Genomic DNA, 17,514 nt, shown 5'->3' with positions numbered 1-17,514 from the left:
TTTGCTCTCTCTCTCTCTCCTCTCTGCAACCTATTGGCATACCCATTATATACTCCCAAAGTAAGTTTCTATGAACAAGAAAAACCCAAATTTGAAGCTTCAATTGTTTTGCTTTTTTTTTTTATGTAGCCTATAAATAATAACAGCTCATGAGGGGTGACTATAAGTTCTTCCCTATGGGCATTTGGTTCATTCTTCTGTCATCTTATATTTGTTTCTTAGTTTTAGGCCGCCCAAATCCATAAATCATCTTTGACGAAAAATTTATTAGAAATATAGATTTGATCAATTTAATTATATTGCAGGAAGACTTTTGCAAAAATGAGTGTGATGGTCTGTCACTACAATAGCAAGGAATTGAAGGGTTTTCTTCCCACCTCTCATTCCTTTTATACTATTACAGGTCAAACGGCAGCAGTGGCAAAAATGTACTCTTCGTCCCTCAACTATAGGCGTAGTAGTTTCATTTTCGTCATTTTCCCTTTTTTGTCCCATTTTTGTGTCCCAACTATTGGAAGGCACTCCGATTGTTCCAAAAAAAGACCCGACGACGGAAAAATTTGATGTTGCGTATGACCTGGCTATTGTTGTCCATGGTGGAGCTATGTGTATAATCCATGTAAGCCAGACCACACACAAGGCCTATGACGTGTAAAAAAACCCTGAATTCGTTCATTAAAATGAGCTTCATCCCTGTCTTACACTTGAAAGACGAAAGGGGTACCTTCCAATAATTGAGACACGAAAATGGGACTAAAAAAGGAGAGAAAAATGACGAAAATGAAACTATGCCCATAATTGAGGGACGAAAAGTACATTTTTGCCCGAGAGCAGCTTGTTATTGCTACTTCCACAGTTTGTTCTCTAACACCCAAATTCCAATACCCAAATCTTGGTATCCTGTAACATATTCATTCAGGAATTTCAGGCCGAGGAGCCTGTAAAATTCTTTGCTCGATCTGAATATCATGATTAATTTTCCTTTAACGCATACAGCTTTGACATGAGATTAACAGTTTACTCAATATCTCAATTAATTATTTGGAGAAACAAGTAGTTTACGGTGTTAGAAGGATCATGTTATCTGACTAGACGAAAGTAGCCGTTGGGTCCAACCAAATCTAATGGAAATCCACCTATAAACATTTTCTCAAAAAGAAGAATCAAATGCATTCATCAGATTGAAATAATTGATCCATCAAAGGTCTATGAGAACCCATGTCAAGACTACAAGTCAAATAATTTACATTACATAAAGAACCCATTAGCCATCCTCCAGTTCCATCACAACCACATACAATCATGGGCAAGCAATGCCTTCCTTCGCCTGACGGAGAAACCTGTCTAGCTCATTTTCATAAAACATCATTAACCTATAGCTTCCTACTGTGATTTCAATACGATCAAGAAGTAGGCTTTTTACTCTTTTTCTTGGCAGTTTTGGCAATGGCATCACATATTTCTCTTTTCCTTTTATTGTTATTGTTGGTGGTATTATTTGTGGTGGTGGTGTTGATTTTGTTGTTGTTGTTACCACCCATGCTTGTATCACTCTTGCCCTGTGCTTCAAGGGCATCCTTCACAAAGACCTTCAACCTCCAGAGTGTGGATTCACTCTGCATGAAGAGTCATCAATGAGTAACTCTTATCGTACAAAGCTGATTATAGAAGTATATATAAAAATTAAAATCTTTTAACAAATCAACCACAACCTGAGCATCAATGTCAAGGTCCACCTCTTCAGCTGCTGCTTGAAAGCCCGGGTTGCCCTGTGCAACTATCTCCAACGCTTTACTGATATCTTCAGGAGGCAATCTGGTTAGAGCTGCCCCCAGCTTTCTTTTATCTTCAGTTGACATTTTTCTGCAACAGCATTTCTCAGGTATTACTTGCCTCAGAGCATCTTACCAATAAATCCAATTAAATATCTTCCAAGAGTTTGCGCATGCATACAAATATCCAAGACTAGAAATAGGTAAGGTAATATTAACTGAAGTAAGTTCCTTTCTTCACCTTTTTTTTGTCCATTAGCTCCAACCAATATAACCTTTCTTGCTTTTTTTTTTTTTTTTTTCTATTATAGGGGAAGGGGATGGGAGGCTCAAACTCGAGACCTCAGAGATACCACACACATGAGTGAGTGTCATCTGAGCTACCCGTGGTTCTCAACCTTTCTTGCTTTTTAAAAAGCAAAAATGGTCATTCACATTCTCAAAGTGCAAAACACAGGTTCCAACGCATTACCAGTTAAATTCTTAATCCAAAAGGTAAAGAGTTTGAGACAATGCAAATAAGTAAAGCAGATGGCCACACAATAACAGAAGCCAAAACAATCTTCAACAGTCTCACTAGCAATCAGCATAAGAAGTCTAGCACACGAGACAAGGACCAAGGAGTTCTATGCAGTATGTTTGAATTAAACATCACAAGTTCCCAGAAGATGAAAAAAGGGGCAATTTACACAAAGCTTCACCAAATGAGAACAACAAAATATAGATATATTGATGTGCCATCCTCAATGTCATTGAAAAATGTACAGGCCACCACCAAGCCGGTTATAAAGTAATGAAGTGAATTTGCAGTAAAACTTAACCACACACTACAGCAAGTTCCTGAACAAACCTGCACTTTTGAACAATCGTTTCTCTAAGTTCTTCCAGATGCATATCGAGCTTGTCAATCTGAAAAATATTAGCATAGTACATTCAAGGGTCACTAATTCTACTCATCCTGGAAAATAAAAAGTCACTCCTAATTTATTAACAAAAAAGAAGGCTTGCACTTTAACTATAAGAGAAAACAATGCTCAGACAGCAACAAAATATCTCAGTAAGCATATAAGTTTCAAGGTGTACAAAAGCAAAAAAAAAAAAAAATAAATAAATAAATTTAGGAAAGGCTTTATTACATTTTTTTGCCCTATATAGATCAAGTTTGACATACCTCAATGCTTAAATCTCTAGCCATCTTAGCATGAGCTGCCTCCTGAGCAAGTTGCATATCCAGCTGTGCCTCTGCTTCCTCCTCTTCCCGTCTTTTCTCCTACAAGTTGTTGGTTTGGAGATTGCAAGGTAAGATCAGTTGACAACTCAATTTAGTTGAGGAGCCAGGACACAGAACCATAGTATAATCATTGACCAGAATTACTAAATAGCTTGTTACCTCTTCTGTTACTTTTGGCAAAAGAACCAGCCACTTCTCCTCAAACTTTCCAAGCAAAGTTTTGGCCATTACATGAACATCACTTTTTGCATCATTGTATTTCATTGCATTTTTGAAAACCAACCTGACATCAGCACACATCTCCCTGACATTCTTATATCCAGTACCATCTCTAGCCTCCATTTGATTTTTTATCGTACTGAAGTCCATGGGCTTGTCAACAACCTGTACAAATTAAATATAAAAAATGAATGGTGATACAAGGTGGCCTGCTATGATCAGAAAATTTCCAGTTACCACCTCAAGTAAAAATGGCAAGAACCTAACCTACATATTCTAATTCCAACTTTCCACATACATGCAGCACATTTGGATGTGATTTGCAGAATGGATGCTACAAAACATATTACCAATGAGGAAGTAGATGAAACCTCTTTGGCAAGTATTCTGGTTTGCAAAGTCTCCCACCTGCCAACACCCTAATTTAGGTCTTCCCCTAGGAGCTAATTTTAAACTATCCAAATTTAAGGACATGGTGGTTGTTAGATTTGAAAAAGAGGCTAGCATGACAGAAAAGAAGCCATCTTTCAAAAGGAGGTAGACTAGCTCTTACTCAAAAGAGTCTCTCCAACCTTACAGAGTACAACATCTCTTTTTCCTCTGTGCCCGCTTTCATGGCTTGCAGGCTTGGCAACTGGAAGGAAAAAAAAAAAAAAAAAAGAGATTCCAACAGGAAAGGCTGTAACATGGCAAAAAGTTTACTGAATAAGTTGTGAAATTGCGAAGCCACTAAGAACACTGGGTGGTCTATAAAGTATAAATGGCTTTGGAGGTTCACTAACAAAGAGAGCAGCCTTCGGAAAATAATGTTAGAGCTAATATGGTCCGGAAGATATGAGTTGGTACCTCCTTGGTGCACTTCATCTTTATAGTTATATATAAATTCTATATATATATGGACTGTAAGATGGAGAAAGGAAATGAAGCATATAAAGTAAAGGTTTGGAGAAAATTCAGCGACTTTAGCGGAGTTGGTCACATAATTTAACTAATGCGGAGTAATGGTGGAAAAATCTCTTTTTCGCAGGATAAATGGTGTTGGTATGCCTCTCTTAAAGAATAATTCCACACCTTTTGAACTTGCCAGACACAAAGAAAAGCCAAGGTCAAGGACAAGCAGACAACCTGCCCATTTCTGGCGATGGGGTTTATTGGAACGTATCATTGCAAAACTAGAGAACTTCTGTAATTATATTCAAGAATATACCAACATAAGCCTAGTAGCCGTTCAGAAGATAAAGCGAAGAGGAGAGGAGTACACCCAAATTATAATGGCAGAGAAGGTCGAAAGCGGAACTTCTTTTCCAGAAAAACAATTCTGGAAATCGAAGGCACCAAGGGAAAGACGATTGCTTTCTTTAAGCAGGAGATGGAAATGGGATGAGCTTTCAACATAGATAACCTTCAGAAGCATGGCCCCCATATGGCTAATGGGTGACCTTTAGATGAATGTCAACTCTATGATGAACTAGGTATCATCCCTAGTAATTAATAAATTATCTTTGTGCTCTGTACTGGGTTGGCAACCCTTTGTTGCCACTTAAATGAATTTTTTTTCCCTTTTTTTAAAACTAATGGGGACTAACAATAGCATGCCTGAAGGGAACTCCAAACAGTATATTTAGCGTATTGAAAAATAAAATACAGGAAAAAAGAAAGAGCAAAACTTTGCCTGATAGTAGTCGTGCAAACCAAGACCTTCAACATCTACAGGCTGCATAAAAGGCCATGCCCACTTGTGCGTTAAGAGCTGAAAGAAAAAAACACATACATCAGAATTTAGGCATAAATGAGGGCACTCTTCCTCTCTCTGACTCCCAGCATCCATGGACCCAACTCCCAAGATAAAGATTTTAAAATGATGGGAGACCATAAGCATAATTTTCAGAGAAAAAAAGAATAAAACTCATGCTCATAGCAGATGGAATCCTCCAGTTTGGAAGATTAATTAAAGGCAAAGTAAAAAGAATAACAACTTACATGAGTACACCTGACAGTAAAATTTTAAAAAAGCTTTATCACCAGAAAAAAAAAAAGAAGAAAAAAAGACAGCAAATACATCCATTCCAACCCAATTAACATCACCGAGAATTTTAATCATTCACCCAATCAATGTTTCATTCATATTTTTTCTCGTAAAAATCATGCGGATGTATTAAAGTTTATCACAACTTAGCACAAAAACCTTACTGATGTACTTGTTAGAAAGATATTTGAATACTTTTACATAAAAGGTATGAAGAAAAATGGATATTTTTTAATAATTCTCATAGAACTTCCATTGTTGAACAGACATACCATTCACCAGCATAATTTAATGCAAAATTTGGCAAATGCTAGAGTTATAAAGTATGATATCACGATTTACTAAAGAGGACAGTATGCTAGTAAATTAATCATCTGAAGTTGGATGGACAAATTTTACAGTAGATAGTTTAATTAAAATAGAACGAATTTAATAACAGAAACCAAGAAAGACATACACAACAACTTATGCATTGTACAACAAAAGTAATAAGGCATATCCAGATTTCAAATGAAAAAAAAAGAAGAAGGTATAGGAGCTTTCTTTTTGTAAAAAGAAAGTATTACGCGTATAAGATTTTCAAGAAACATAAACAAATATCACACATGTCAAGATATCACTGAACATCACTGAACTTTATTGTCCAAGTTACCAAAGAAAAAGATAAATCAATTAATCAAACAAATGGTTACGAGGTATTAGATACTACCTGGCGCAAGATTATGCCGAACTGTCGTATAAGCTCTTGCATTCTCTTTGCAGCTGCCGCTTCCCTCTTTGATGCATCTTGCTGCTGCTTCTTTATACTTGGGACATGTCTATCCTTATCTTTATCCTTCAAAGTTGAACTACCTTTTGAAGCCGTTGGTTGCTTCTTATTCATATTGGAATAGAATTGTTCCACCTCAACCACTCTTTGCTCAAGCTATGAGTGGAGGCAATTAAAATCACCAATAGTCAAGTGATATAACATCTAAAATATTGAAATTTAAAAAATTCTTTAATGCTCCAAACTTGTATACAACACAAGAGAATCAAATAACAAGAAGCAGCAGCTTCAGTTTACTAATAAATCATAAATCTTACCTCATCAACCGTTTGGAAAATCCCGTCCACACGATACTTGAAGCTGTCATCCAGGCCATTACCTTCCATATTTGTGATTCCAACAGTCTCCATGACCACAAGTGACTCAGTAGGTGGTTGCATCACACAAATGTTACTGCAACATATTATTGTAGGATGTAAAAACATGGAATCACAAATGATCAGAGTAATTGATGAAATAAATACATGCTCAGTCTTTGAACTAGTAGAATGAAATACATAATTGAATTGAACCGCACAAAAAGATCAGATAACACCAATGTTTTAAAAGGCGGGTTCGGAAACCGAGGCGCTCGACTTATTTGAGGCGAGGCGTAAGCCTCGGTAAGAATTAATCTAAAATGTATATAATATGTATATACACTACACATATGAGTGTATTTGAATATTTGATTGAACTAATTAGATAATGCAACTATGCAAGTAGCCAAGTACAGAAAACAGAAGTACAGAACACAACACAGAGAGCACAACTCTGCAGACTCTTCAAAGGATTGAATCGAAGAACACAACAGCAGAAGCAGACAGATTACAGAACACAATGGTACAAGAATATTAGATAGAATAAAGAACCTGAGTCGACCAGCAGACTAGAACAACCGACTAACAGGAACACCTCTAGAACCGATGAAAGAGAACACAGAATAGCTCCAGCAGAGAGTAGAACAAGCGACGGCAAAGAATAGAACAAATAAATAGCACAGAACCGAGTCAAATCCCAGCGCAACAAGCGAAGAACATTCGTATGTGAATTTTAGGGTTCAAGCATCTGCAATTGCAAGGTGAAGTCGCGCAGCAGAGGACTAGAAGAGGGAGTTACTGGGCTGTTGTGATTGGGCCAAAAGAAGACAATTGGGCCAAAAGAAGAAACCAGGACAAAATAAAGAAATTGGGCCCAAAATAAAGAATTTGTGCCAAAAAATAAAGTGGGCCGAAATAACTCACGCCTCTTACGCCTTGAGGCTTAGCTCCTCGAGGCGTCCGCCTCATGCGACTGAGGCGCAAGCCTCTCCGACCTCCATCAGGGACGTACGCCCGGAGGCAGCTCTATTGCGCCTCGCCTCGAGGCGCGCCTCAGGGCATACGCCCCAATCGCCTTTCAAAACACTGGATAACACTATAACAGAGCTGAGATACCATAATAAGAAGTCTAATCCCACAGTAACCACTTAGCACTCGCATACGATTATTAAATAGTAGCCACTTAGCACTTGCATAAGATTATTAAAGTCATAATCATCTCACATGTCTATTCGAAATAGTTGCATAACAAAATGAACTTGAAAATTGGATTTGGAAATTCGACGAGTCTGGGTGACTGGATCGGTACTGAAGAATCTATGAGGATAGAAAGTAGCAAATATAAAACCGAGAAGGACTCCGATGGCAGTAGAGACAGCAATTCTAGATCTGCAGAGTAATTGCCCTTTGCAATTATTCTGGATTTGGGCATTTGTGGGGAAGTCGTTGAGGAGCAGAGAAGCAGCAATGGGGGAAAAGCGTGTTCAAAAGCTTATCAAGGTCCGGTGAAGAGAGTGAAGCTGGAGAGGTGGAGGAGAGGTTGGAGGGGAATCAGGGGATTGAGAATTTAAGGTTTAGTTTTTGAAGAAGATGATGATTTGTAGTATTTTTAATTTTTTTTTTCAAAATTCCACATTAGTCTCAGATAATATAAAAAAAATTAATTATTTAATTTTTCATGTCATCTCAGCAAGTTAACTGCCCGAATGAGTAAAATAGTATAAATTTGAAATTTGAATATCCAACTTGAAACGTTTGAAAAATGATTTCCTAAGTTGAACTGTGCCAAATTATTCAATACTCAAAAATGCTATTACCCTTATTTCCTCAATTGTGAAAAAAAAAAAAAAAAACTGTACAACTGAATAAGGTTGTATATCAAATCATATATTTGATGATCTTATGACTAACAACATGATCTTATCTTCAATATGATTTTATCTACATGGATTATGTGCACCAGAATTGAGTTTCAATAATTAAATTCCAAAGTTTGTTGAAGAGAAAATACTGGGCAGAGATTTGGTCTATTGTCTGAACATCTCTCTCTTTCACAAAGATCACTTGATAAAACCAAATTTCGGTTGAAGTAGGAAGAGATCTAATACATGGAGTGTGCCACACATAAGATTTTAACTACCCGATAATTGAACAAGATTCCAGAGCAACATAAATGGGGACATACATCTACATAATCACAAAAGAATTCATAAGGTTCAAGTTTTCAATTCTGCAATTAAACAAAAGAAATAAATCCAAACTTAGCAATGTGAGATCGAGCTCAACACTAACCACATCTGCATCCACCTATCTGTAGTCTAGTTAATTATACCAAAATTCAATTCCTTCAATGCATAGTACATAAATAATGAAAAGTAGCCTCGACTACTGCAATTTTCAATCAGGTTTAGAATTAAACAATTAGGGTTCTTACGTTCTAAGAAATTAATCAAAGTTTCTACTTCATTGACCCACGCAATCTCTTTAAATTTCTCCAAAAGTTACCGTCAAACCCAAATTACATGTTCATGCCGCAAGGATCTCAAACATTAATTTGGAGCTTTAGTTCGAAAATTGAAACACACAAATCTATGCACAAACATGGTAAACTTTACAAAGACTACGCCTTGAGCATATAATAAAGGGATATTCCAATCAAAATCCCTTTTTGAAATTAAAAGAGCATAAAACTAGAATCAAGATTAAACGGTTTTAACATAAATTCCTCTTGGAAACTAAAAGAGCATGAAACTGGAATCAAGATTATACGGTTTTACCAGAAACTTAGATTGACCAACCCTTTCAATTTCTGGGTCAATCAACAACGAATAAAAACCAGAATTAGAGAGAGAGGAGAGAATTGCGAGCATGCCCGAAAAGATTGCAGAGGCAGGAAGAAACGTGGAGGATCGATCGCTTTGGTTTGAGAAACGTGTGTTTATATATATGAAGAAATCCCCAAATCCGAACGGCGGCGTGTAAGTTTATCATCAACTAGTCGGGATCCCGCGCATCGCGCGGGTATGATCCTTTATTTTTCCCCTAATTTTATTTGTTAGTTTTTTAGATATTATATTTTATATTTAACTTTTTAAAATTTTTTCTTAAGTTTTACACGTTATAATATGAAAAAAAGTAATTATTGTGATTATCGATTTGATTTTTAATAATTATTTATGAAAAATGATATCATACTAATTCAAATAATTCATGGAGAAAATATGTTTTTTTATATGCATAAGACCCACCATCTCCTTCCCAATTTTTCAAAGAATGAGGTTAATTTAGACACGGTTAAGTACAAATAAAAGAGTCGAGAGTTAGCGCAAGTCAACAACTGCACTCTATTCTAGAGCAACAGACATATTTCACATTCCTGCACGATTATACATATTCGTAAGCAACTATCACTAAATTTTCTTTTCAAATATATAAGCATTCATTGCCATGGCAACACCAGACTGGCCTTTTCCATGTCCAGCGGCACAAATTTACATTATCACATAATTCATCATACAACATTATTTGGCCAAAGATAACTTTGCTATTATTTTTTCTAGCTAGCTAAAACAAATAGTCATGACCTAAGCCTTAGAAATGATGGCAGGGTAATACTTGCAGAGGGAAGACAATTTGAACCGCTACGCCAACAACAATTCTTCAGATCCAAATGGTGGTGCGGACGCCGGCATTTTGTCTAGACATAACAATACCTTTGTAGACAGACAGACAATCTACGCCTATTTTCAGGAACTTCCTGTGAGTCAACCAAACAAACCAATCTCAAGAGGATTTCCTTTAATAGGTATATTTAATAAAGAGAGTAAAATAATTACCACTTTAATCTCCACAATATCCCCAGTCCTGACATCAGAAACATGCCATTCATTTTCCATAGCCTAACTGCTCTTTTGTTCAATATCTACTCAAAGAACAGCAAATACATCACAAAAGTAGAATGAATTTCAAGAATAAACATAATATTTTCAAAGTACACTTTATAAGCTCAAATATTCAGCTTGAAAAGAAATTGAAACACCAACTCGTTTCTGTTATGAGCTTCTTATAAATTTAAAATTTAAAATTGAAATTTGACTTAATTTGTTGAAAACAAAAATCAATGAATCCAAGAAAAACAAAAATTAAATATAGAATTACCTCGAAGGGAAGAGTGAACGGAGAGATCATAGGACGTTTCTTGGAGAAGCATTGACCTGTTGACATCAGTGAATCCGAGAAATCATAGAGCCATCGATTTTAGAAAAGGAACCCCCATTTGGATTTCCTTCACTTTAATTAATAGTTCTAAAGATGAGGAATGCAGAAATCAAAATATAGAGAAGAGATACCTTTGAAACATAGATGATAAGTGTGGGAATCCTTCACTGTGATAGTGCCAAATATATGATGTATGGAGAAATCAAAACAAAGAGAAGAGACCTTTGAAACATAGAGGAGAAGTGTTAGAATAGAGGTAGGGAGCATGACCTTTGTAAACAACCATGCAGTTCAGATTTCAGAAGTAATTCATGTGTACGCTGCCTGTGCTTCCTATATTTGATTTCGCTTCTCCTCAATCAGTGCACCAAATCCAGCAAGCTTTAACCCACAGCAAAGCCCCGGGTAAAAAGGGTAAAACATTGGTGGTCTGTAAATATGCTTCAAATAATCAATTTCGGCTTAAAATTTACACTAATTTCTCCCCCAACAAAAGAGTTTCCACAAAAGGTTTTCTCAGGAATCAAACTAAGCAAAAAAAATAGACATTATAGGAGGAAAAGTTAATGAAAAGACAGACAAATAAATGACTGAAGGTTGGATGCCATACGCTAGAAATTGAACAACGCGATACTAAATTTAATAATCCCGAGTCACTTTTTATCACAAAAGATAACTACCACAATGAATGGCACAAAACTTTGTAGTTAGAAAGGGAAGGATAACCAACAATGCATATGCATATATACACTATACATGCCAAAAATAGAAAAAAGAAGCAATTATACCAAAAAAGTTCATAAACAATAGCAAGCATTAGAAATGTAAACATTAGTCTCCAAAACATATCTTTGAAAACTACATGAGATATAAATTGTCATGACAGTAGCTATAGCAACATGCAAGCCTTCAATCTCCTTTGGTTCAAAGAGGAGGCTAATATAAAGCTTTCCCCTACTTGAGCAGTGAGGAAAATGAAACAACAATGACATGTAGCTAAATTATGAGACTCAGACATAGTTGAGAGCAAATGAAAGACACATGTATATTAAAAAGATGACCTCCAAGGGTTGTGGTGGTGTGCAAACAATTCAAAAGAGTGTGTCGTGGTACAAACTTTGAATCCACTGACTCGCTTACCTTTTTTTTAAAAAAAAAAATTCATCCTCAAAAGTCAACACATTTTAAAAAATCAACTGTTAAAAATAAAATAGAAGCAAATATTTTTATTCTATGAGAGAATAGAAGTGGTAGAGAAGAGAGAGTGACAACAAAGAAACAACATGGTTTCTTGAAGAATCATTTTTTTTATTGATATTACACAAACCCATTTGAAAAAAATTCAACATCTTTCAATGTGCACTTTTGACAAACACACTAGTTAATACAAGCAAATACACAAATGGAAAAAACTAAGAAATGCAGAGATACGTACCTTGAGCAATCCTAAATTAAAAATGAAAGAGAATTTAGGAGAAAATCAAACCAAATTTGATAAGAAGTCAGGTAATTCAGTATAATAAAACCCAAAATTGATGAAGTACCTAGTATTTCAGCCTCTAATTTTTTTTGCGTTAACACACTGAAAGCTACGATATGAGAGCAAACAATTGTGGGATTCAGTGATATTCAAGTGAAGCCACCTTGTGCTTTTAATTTTTTTTGTAAGATACATCATGTAAAACACCACACACAAAACTCAATATACTAAATCCAAGACTCACCTATCCAATAGTTTCAATCTTGTCTCCTCCATTGCAAATCATTTCAAAGTCACCTTGACAAAAGGAAAGTAGAGGAGCATCAGATTGTATTTGTTCAGCAACCAAAGGAGCAAATATAAATGCATAGCCGACATGGTTTTCTAGATAGATTTACATTAATAACGACCAATTCATACAGTTTTAATGAGTAATTCAATGTACTCTGTCCTAAAATACATTTTTAACATGTTTAGCTGATGAACCATTCAATTAATAGGTAAAAAACAACAACTTTGTTATTGTGACATAATTAGAGCGCAGCCATGAGGATGCAATAATTAACAAAATCACATATCCAAATAGAAGCTTTGGCATGATAAAGAAAGGTAACCTCGTAGAAATCTGGGGGATAATGGTGGAACTCTAAAGACTTTAAACTACTACTTTTTTTAGTTAGTTTAGTACTTATCACTTACACAACATTCATATATTGGACCACAACAAACATACACGGCACAGAGATTTTGAGAAACAATTGTAAATTAATACAAATATGCAACAAACATTAATCTTTTACATTCAATTGCATTATCAATATCAAGGATTTGCATATACAAATTGAACGTATCAATTCCTTAGAATATGACATAAACAATCAGTGCAAATGAATATATACTCGCAAAAAAAATAAATCATGGATTTTTTACATCCCTTGCATTAAAACGTATAATACTTATTTGAAAAATATAGATAAAACCACAATATTCATAGGTGTGTGCTCAATGTTCAATGGGAACATATAAAACACCACAATAAGGTCATTAGTCATAACAGGTGATATCCAAACTTATAAGGACATCATAGCTTACAGAGTCATTAGCTTAATAGCTAGCCCTTGAGCTATAGGTGGACTAAACTATCAAATCCATGTCAAAAATTAAATATAATGCGACCCAAAAAATACTCAAGCTCTAATTTGCAAAACCAGATGTGCCCATTAGTCAAGAAGATCAAAAAAGAGAAGGGGAAAAAAAGAAAGAAGGCACATTAGAGTTAATCAAGAGTACTTCATGGGTCGTGAATGGACCTAGCAAAATTGTTTCAAACCTAGAGAAACATAGTTAGTAAGCCTCTTTCAGTTAGGCTTTAAAGTTCCGATGAAAATCAACCCAATATCCTTTTTGCCTCTCTTTCACTGCAATGGCTCTATAAATAAACATAAAGATTATATTAGTGTGCTGCAGTATTAGCAATTAATGTAAGGAAGGCAACAATAAGCGTAATGACAATGAAATGAACACATCAATGACTCAGAAATCATAACATATAGGAAAATCCAACACCTGGAGCTTCGCAATCAACTCTTACACCCATATAATCATATAACCATGCCTTTATGACTACTACTTTTTTCTAGGATAATTCCACGTGAGATTCCAACACACTTGTGACAATCAGCCTGATAATAGTTATAAAAGAGAAGGCACAAATACGTAAATTCAATCTCACCTAAATCAGGAAATTGAAATAAGATTCATGAATTCAATCATCGACATGACTTCATTTCCCCGTACGATCTAAAACACGGAAGAAAATATAACAAAGAGATGCTCATCAGTAACCGCTAAAATCCATAAAACCTTACCTTGTTACGACATGTCACAAATTGTCGAAAGTTTCAGAAGTAAACGAAATTATAGAGTTCCTCTTTTGAGCTCATTCAAAACCAGGCTACCGGAAGCCCCAAAAAATTCAATTAACAGGGATCAACTCAGATCCTCTATCGACTGATAAGAATTTAGGTAATTCAGCCTAATCAATAGGATCTGGATTGGATCGAAAAAATTAGAGATTTAAAAAAAAAAGAACCTGAGCTTTCCAATTGGCCTTGGCATCCTTCTTTTGCTGACTTAGCGTGGAATCAACCTAAAACAAACCAACGGAAGAATCACTCAAAAAAAATTGACAATCAGAAATTACAAGGAAACTTAAAATTATATGCAAAAGTTTGTAAGAGAGACAGACGAACCTGATCTTGAGAGGCATGAGAGAAATCGGGAGGATTAGGGATGTCACGGGAGGAAGCAACAGTTGAAACATCACTGAAATCGACATTCCATCGTCGCCCTGAACCCCATCACCACAAAGCAAACATATATCGTCTTTATTGTCGCCGGGCATGGTTAATTGGGAGATGGAAATAGAGAAGGGGAGCAGCAAACATAGACAGAAACGACTTTGAGATCGTCTGTTTTTTTGGCTTCTTTTATTTCTGCAGAACACGTTCTATTAGAGAAACGTATATTGGAGAAATAGGGAGAGAGGTGAGAGCGTCAGAAAAAGAGAAAGGAATTGTAGAGAGTCCACGTAGGAAGAAACAAAGAGTTTTAACTGGTCAGGTGTCGAAATAATAGTAAGGGTTGTTAGAACCTCTGTTTTATATATAGGTATAGATTACGTGAGCGACATCGGACATGTGGCATAAATGTAGTGGCTGATCGATTAAATTTCGATGTACAAACCAATGCATCATTTTTGAAGATCTTGCACCCAAAATGGAATATGCTTATCCTTTTACATTAAATAAATATTTTTTATATCCATTTCTTTTTTTTTTCGTCCAATTTGTTTTTTTTATAAACTTGACATTTCACGTGTGTGATTTGATAGATGACAATGAAATGTCTGTCCGTCTGTAGTTGTATCTATGAATGAATTAATTAATTTTTTACTTAACTATTATTAATCGAATGACGAGATGCAATAATTTAATAAGTATAAATGTTACTTTATAGTACAACGAATTGTGGTTGATTCGTATTACGAGTAGATTGAACGAATAAGGCTAGCTGTTCATTGTAAGAAGTGACCCAATCAGCTGCGTATTCATACATATATCTAAACCATTAGATCATGATAGGAGGCATTGAGTAGCTATCTGTCAATGACAGTTGTACATAGTGATTGTTATTGAAAAATCCAATGGTCATAGATACACATTCATATGTCAGTGGAGGTATGGAACGCAGAGACAAATATGCGTGACACTATTTTGGGCTAAGAACGTGTAAGATGACATTATACATACCAAAAAGTCAAGAATAAAAATCATCTCAACTAAGAAAAGTTTGCAAACATTATTGGAAAAGACAAAATCTGATGCATAAAAGTAAGTTCATGTCAAATCAATTAATGAGAATACTGAGCATGATATTTAATGTAAAAGGTATAATTTTGTAAAAGAATATATTAAAACACTTATTTTTATGCAAAATAACTATTAAACAATTCAAATAAGGTAAGATTATCAATCTGTGGGGTCAAAATATCGCCACTCATGTTAATATGGTGTAATGTTTATCATTATGAGATCATTTTCAAAAAATTGAGAAATTAATATTGATTAATGATTATGCAACTTGATACGTCAACCAACCCTAACAAGGAAAGTTGTTTCACGTTTCCTCTGCCCATAAAATATAAAACTCCTCGTAATTCAGCAGCCCTATCTATAGTTGACCAATAGGACAACTTATATGGATAGAGTTGGGAGAATCGTCATTCATGTTTTTTTTACAGCTAATATGGGGAAGCTCAATGGAAGATGACAAACAAAATTATAGCCTATCCCCAATAATTGTCCATTTTTGTATGTCTCGATCTTCTGCCTCTTATGTGGCTTCTTTGGGGATTACACCAACCATATTCTTTTTGGGCCTAAACATAGGGACCCCAAACACTCCACTCCACAATACCATATTTTGTAAAATTAGACCTCGGCTAAGCCCAAGCTATTGGGCCTTCAAACGTGGCTTTATAGGTGGGTATTGACCCCAAAACCATAGCTCATGGGTTGGATTATACCCAAATACTTATAAACCACTCAATCTCCACATTTATTTTCCATGTGGGATCTTGTGTGAGCTCCAACACTCCCCTTCACGCAATAGTCCATCAATTATTGGTTACAAAATTCAAACGCATTCGGCTATAAACTGAAAAGGGTTAGAGAAGACCAATGGGCCTTTTCATTTTGTTGGTAATATCAATGGGCTTTCTTTCTTCATTCGACGGGCCAAACATGGGCTATTCTCTAGTTTCTGTTTATTTCGAGAAAATTAATGGGAAGCTGCCACGTCATACCTGATTTCACTCCCCCCATAACCAGCAAAGCTTCGTTTATCCACACTCCCCCTTCCGTTCATTTGAATTTGTTCGTGTGTATTCTTCGAGGATGTGCGACTGCTTGCACTCGGATCCTCTGGCCGTCTCTTTCACAAGAATTCACAAACCAGTCTTCGTCAGATCTTACTGCCTACAAAGATTTTCAAATTCTAAGTCTTAGTTTCACCGGTAGCTTGTTCGTCGCTCTTCTAGAGTAGTTACCACGAGAGCTAGTAGCAATGGAGACGATTTAGGGTTCAAGGACGAAACAAAGGAGCATCTCGACTTCAAACCTAAACAGCGAGAGATGCCAATCTAAGCAGAATCGAGAGAGATTCGAAGAACGCTAATGGCGAGGGTGATGACACAAAGGAGAACTTGTTGGATAGGGTTAGAGAGGGTAATGGAAGGAGTTTTTCTAGGAGAGGGAGACAAGTTATCAAGAGGTTGAGTTTGATCACGAAGCAAGTGATTTCGGTTCAATATGCTATTAGTTTGGGTTTTGTATTTGTAAAATAGAGACGCAGAGAATGGAAAATTGTTCAATTTCTCACTAACGTACATCAATGTATATATAAAACAAGGTTATCTATAATATCTCCTACCTTCTAGCTATTGTTACAATTTACAGATTGATTGTAATCAATAAGCTAATTATAATCAACTAATTTATGATGAGATATTCAGCCCATAACTGTATCCTTAATTGTAGAGATATCTAAGATATCTCAACACCCCCCCTCAAGTTGGAGAGTGAATGTCAAGAACTCCCAACTTGACAACAATGGTAATGAACTCTTCTTTGCCCAAAGGCTTTGTAAAAATGTCTGCAAGCCATCGGGCTGTAGGAATGTACTGTGGTGCAATGAGACCAGCTAATAGCTTCTCCCGTACAAAGTGATAGTCCATTTCAGTATGGCGTGTACGCTCGTGAAAAACTGGGTTAGAGGCAATATGTAAGGCTGCTTGGCTATCACAATGGAACGGTATAGCAGTTGGAGAAAACACTTGCAAATCACGAAGTAAGTTTGTCAACCATGTGAGTTCACAACA

At 35.8% G+C, this 17,514-nt stretch overlaps 2 protein-coding genes across 6 annotated transcripts; both read right to left on the bottom strand.

Moving 5' to 3' along the window:
* Positions 1-1,145: 1,145 nt before the first annotated feature.
* Positions 1,146-7,184, bottom strand: LOC119979988 (transcription factor GTE6-like). Its single transcript, XM_038822620.1, has 9 exons — positions 6,929-7,184; positions 6,335-6,470; positions 5,958-6,173; positions 4,895-4,972; positions 3,163-3,387; positions 2,944-3,042; positions 2,623-2,681; positions 1,713-1,863; positions 1,146-1,616 (listed from the first exon to the last, which is right to left on the bottom strand). The coding sequence occupies exons 2-9, from the start codon at positions 6,455-6,457 to the stop codon at positions 1,404-1,406; spliced, it is 1,164 nt and encodes a 387-aa protein (XP_038678548.1). The 5' UTR covers positions 6,458-6,470; positions 6,929-7,184; the 3' UTR covers positions 1,146-1,403.
* Positions 7,185-9,767: 2,583 nt separating this feature from the next.
* Positions 9,768-14,682, bottom strand: LOC119979989. 5 transcript variants are annotated; one of them, XM_038822622.1, is made up of 8 exons: positions 14,327-14,670; positions 14,167-14,223; positions 12,319-12,371; positions 10,865-11,024; positions 10,726-10,761; positions 10,535-10,608; positions 10,213-10,298; positions 9,768-10,133 (listed from the first exon to the last, which is right to left on the bottom strand). In XM_038822622.1, exons 4-8 carry the CDS (start codon positions 10,878-10,880, stop codon positions 10,037-10,039), a joined length of 309 nt encoding a protein of 102 aa, XP_038678550.1. In that variant the 5' UTR covers positions 10,881-11,024; positions 12,319-12,371; positions 14,167-14,223; positions 14,327-14,670; the 3' UTR covers positions 9,768-10,036. The 5 variants fall into 5 exon arrangements, 4 of the variants coding, with proteins under 4 accessions (XP_038678550.1, XP_038678551.1, XP_038678549.1 ...); XM_038822623.1 differs by having other exon boundaries at positions 10,535-10,590; positions 14,327-14,666; XR_005463782.1 differs by adding an exon at positions 13,807-13,874 and having other exon boundaries at positions 10,535-11,024; positions 14,327-14,682.
* Positions 14,683-17,514: the final 2,832 nt, after the last annotated feature.

The sequence above is a fragment of the Tripterygium wilfordii genome, chromosome 15 (genome assembly GCF_013401445.1).
Source record: "Tripterygium wilfordii isolate XIE 37 chromosome 15, ASM1340144v1, whole genome shotgun sequence".
Lineage (NCBI taxonomy): Eukaryota > Viridiplantae > Streptophyta > Magnoliopsida > Celastrales > Celastraceae > Tripterygium > Tripterygium wilfordii.
The sequence above is the reverse complement of the archived record's forward strand: the minus strand, read 5'-3'. Positions and strand labels throughout refer to the sequence as shown.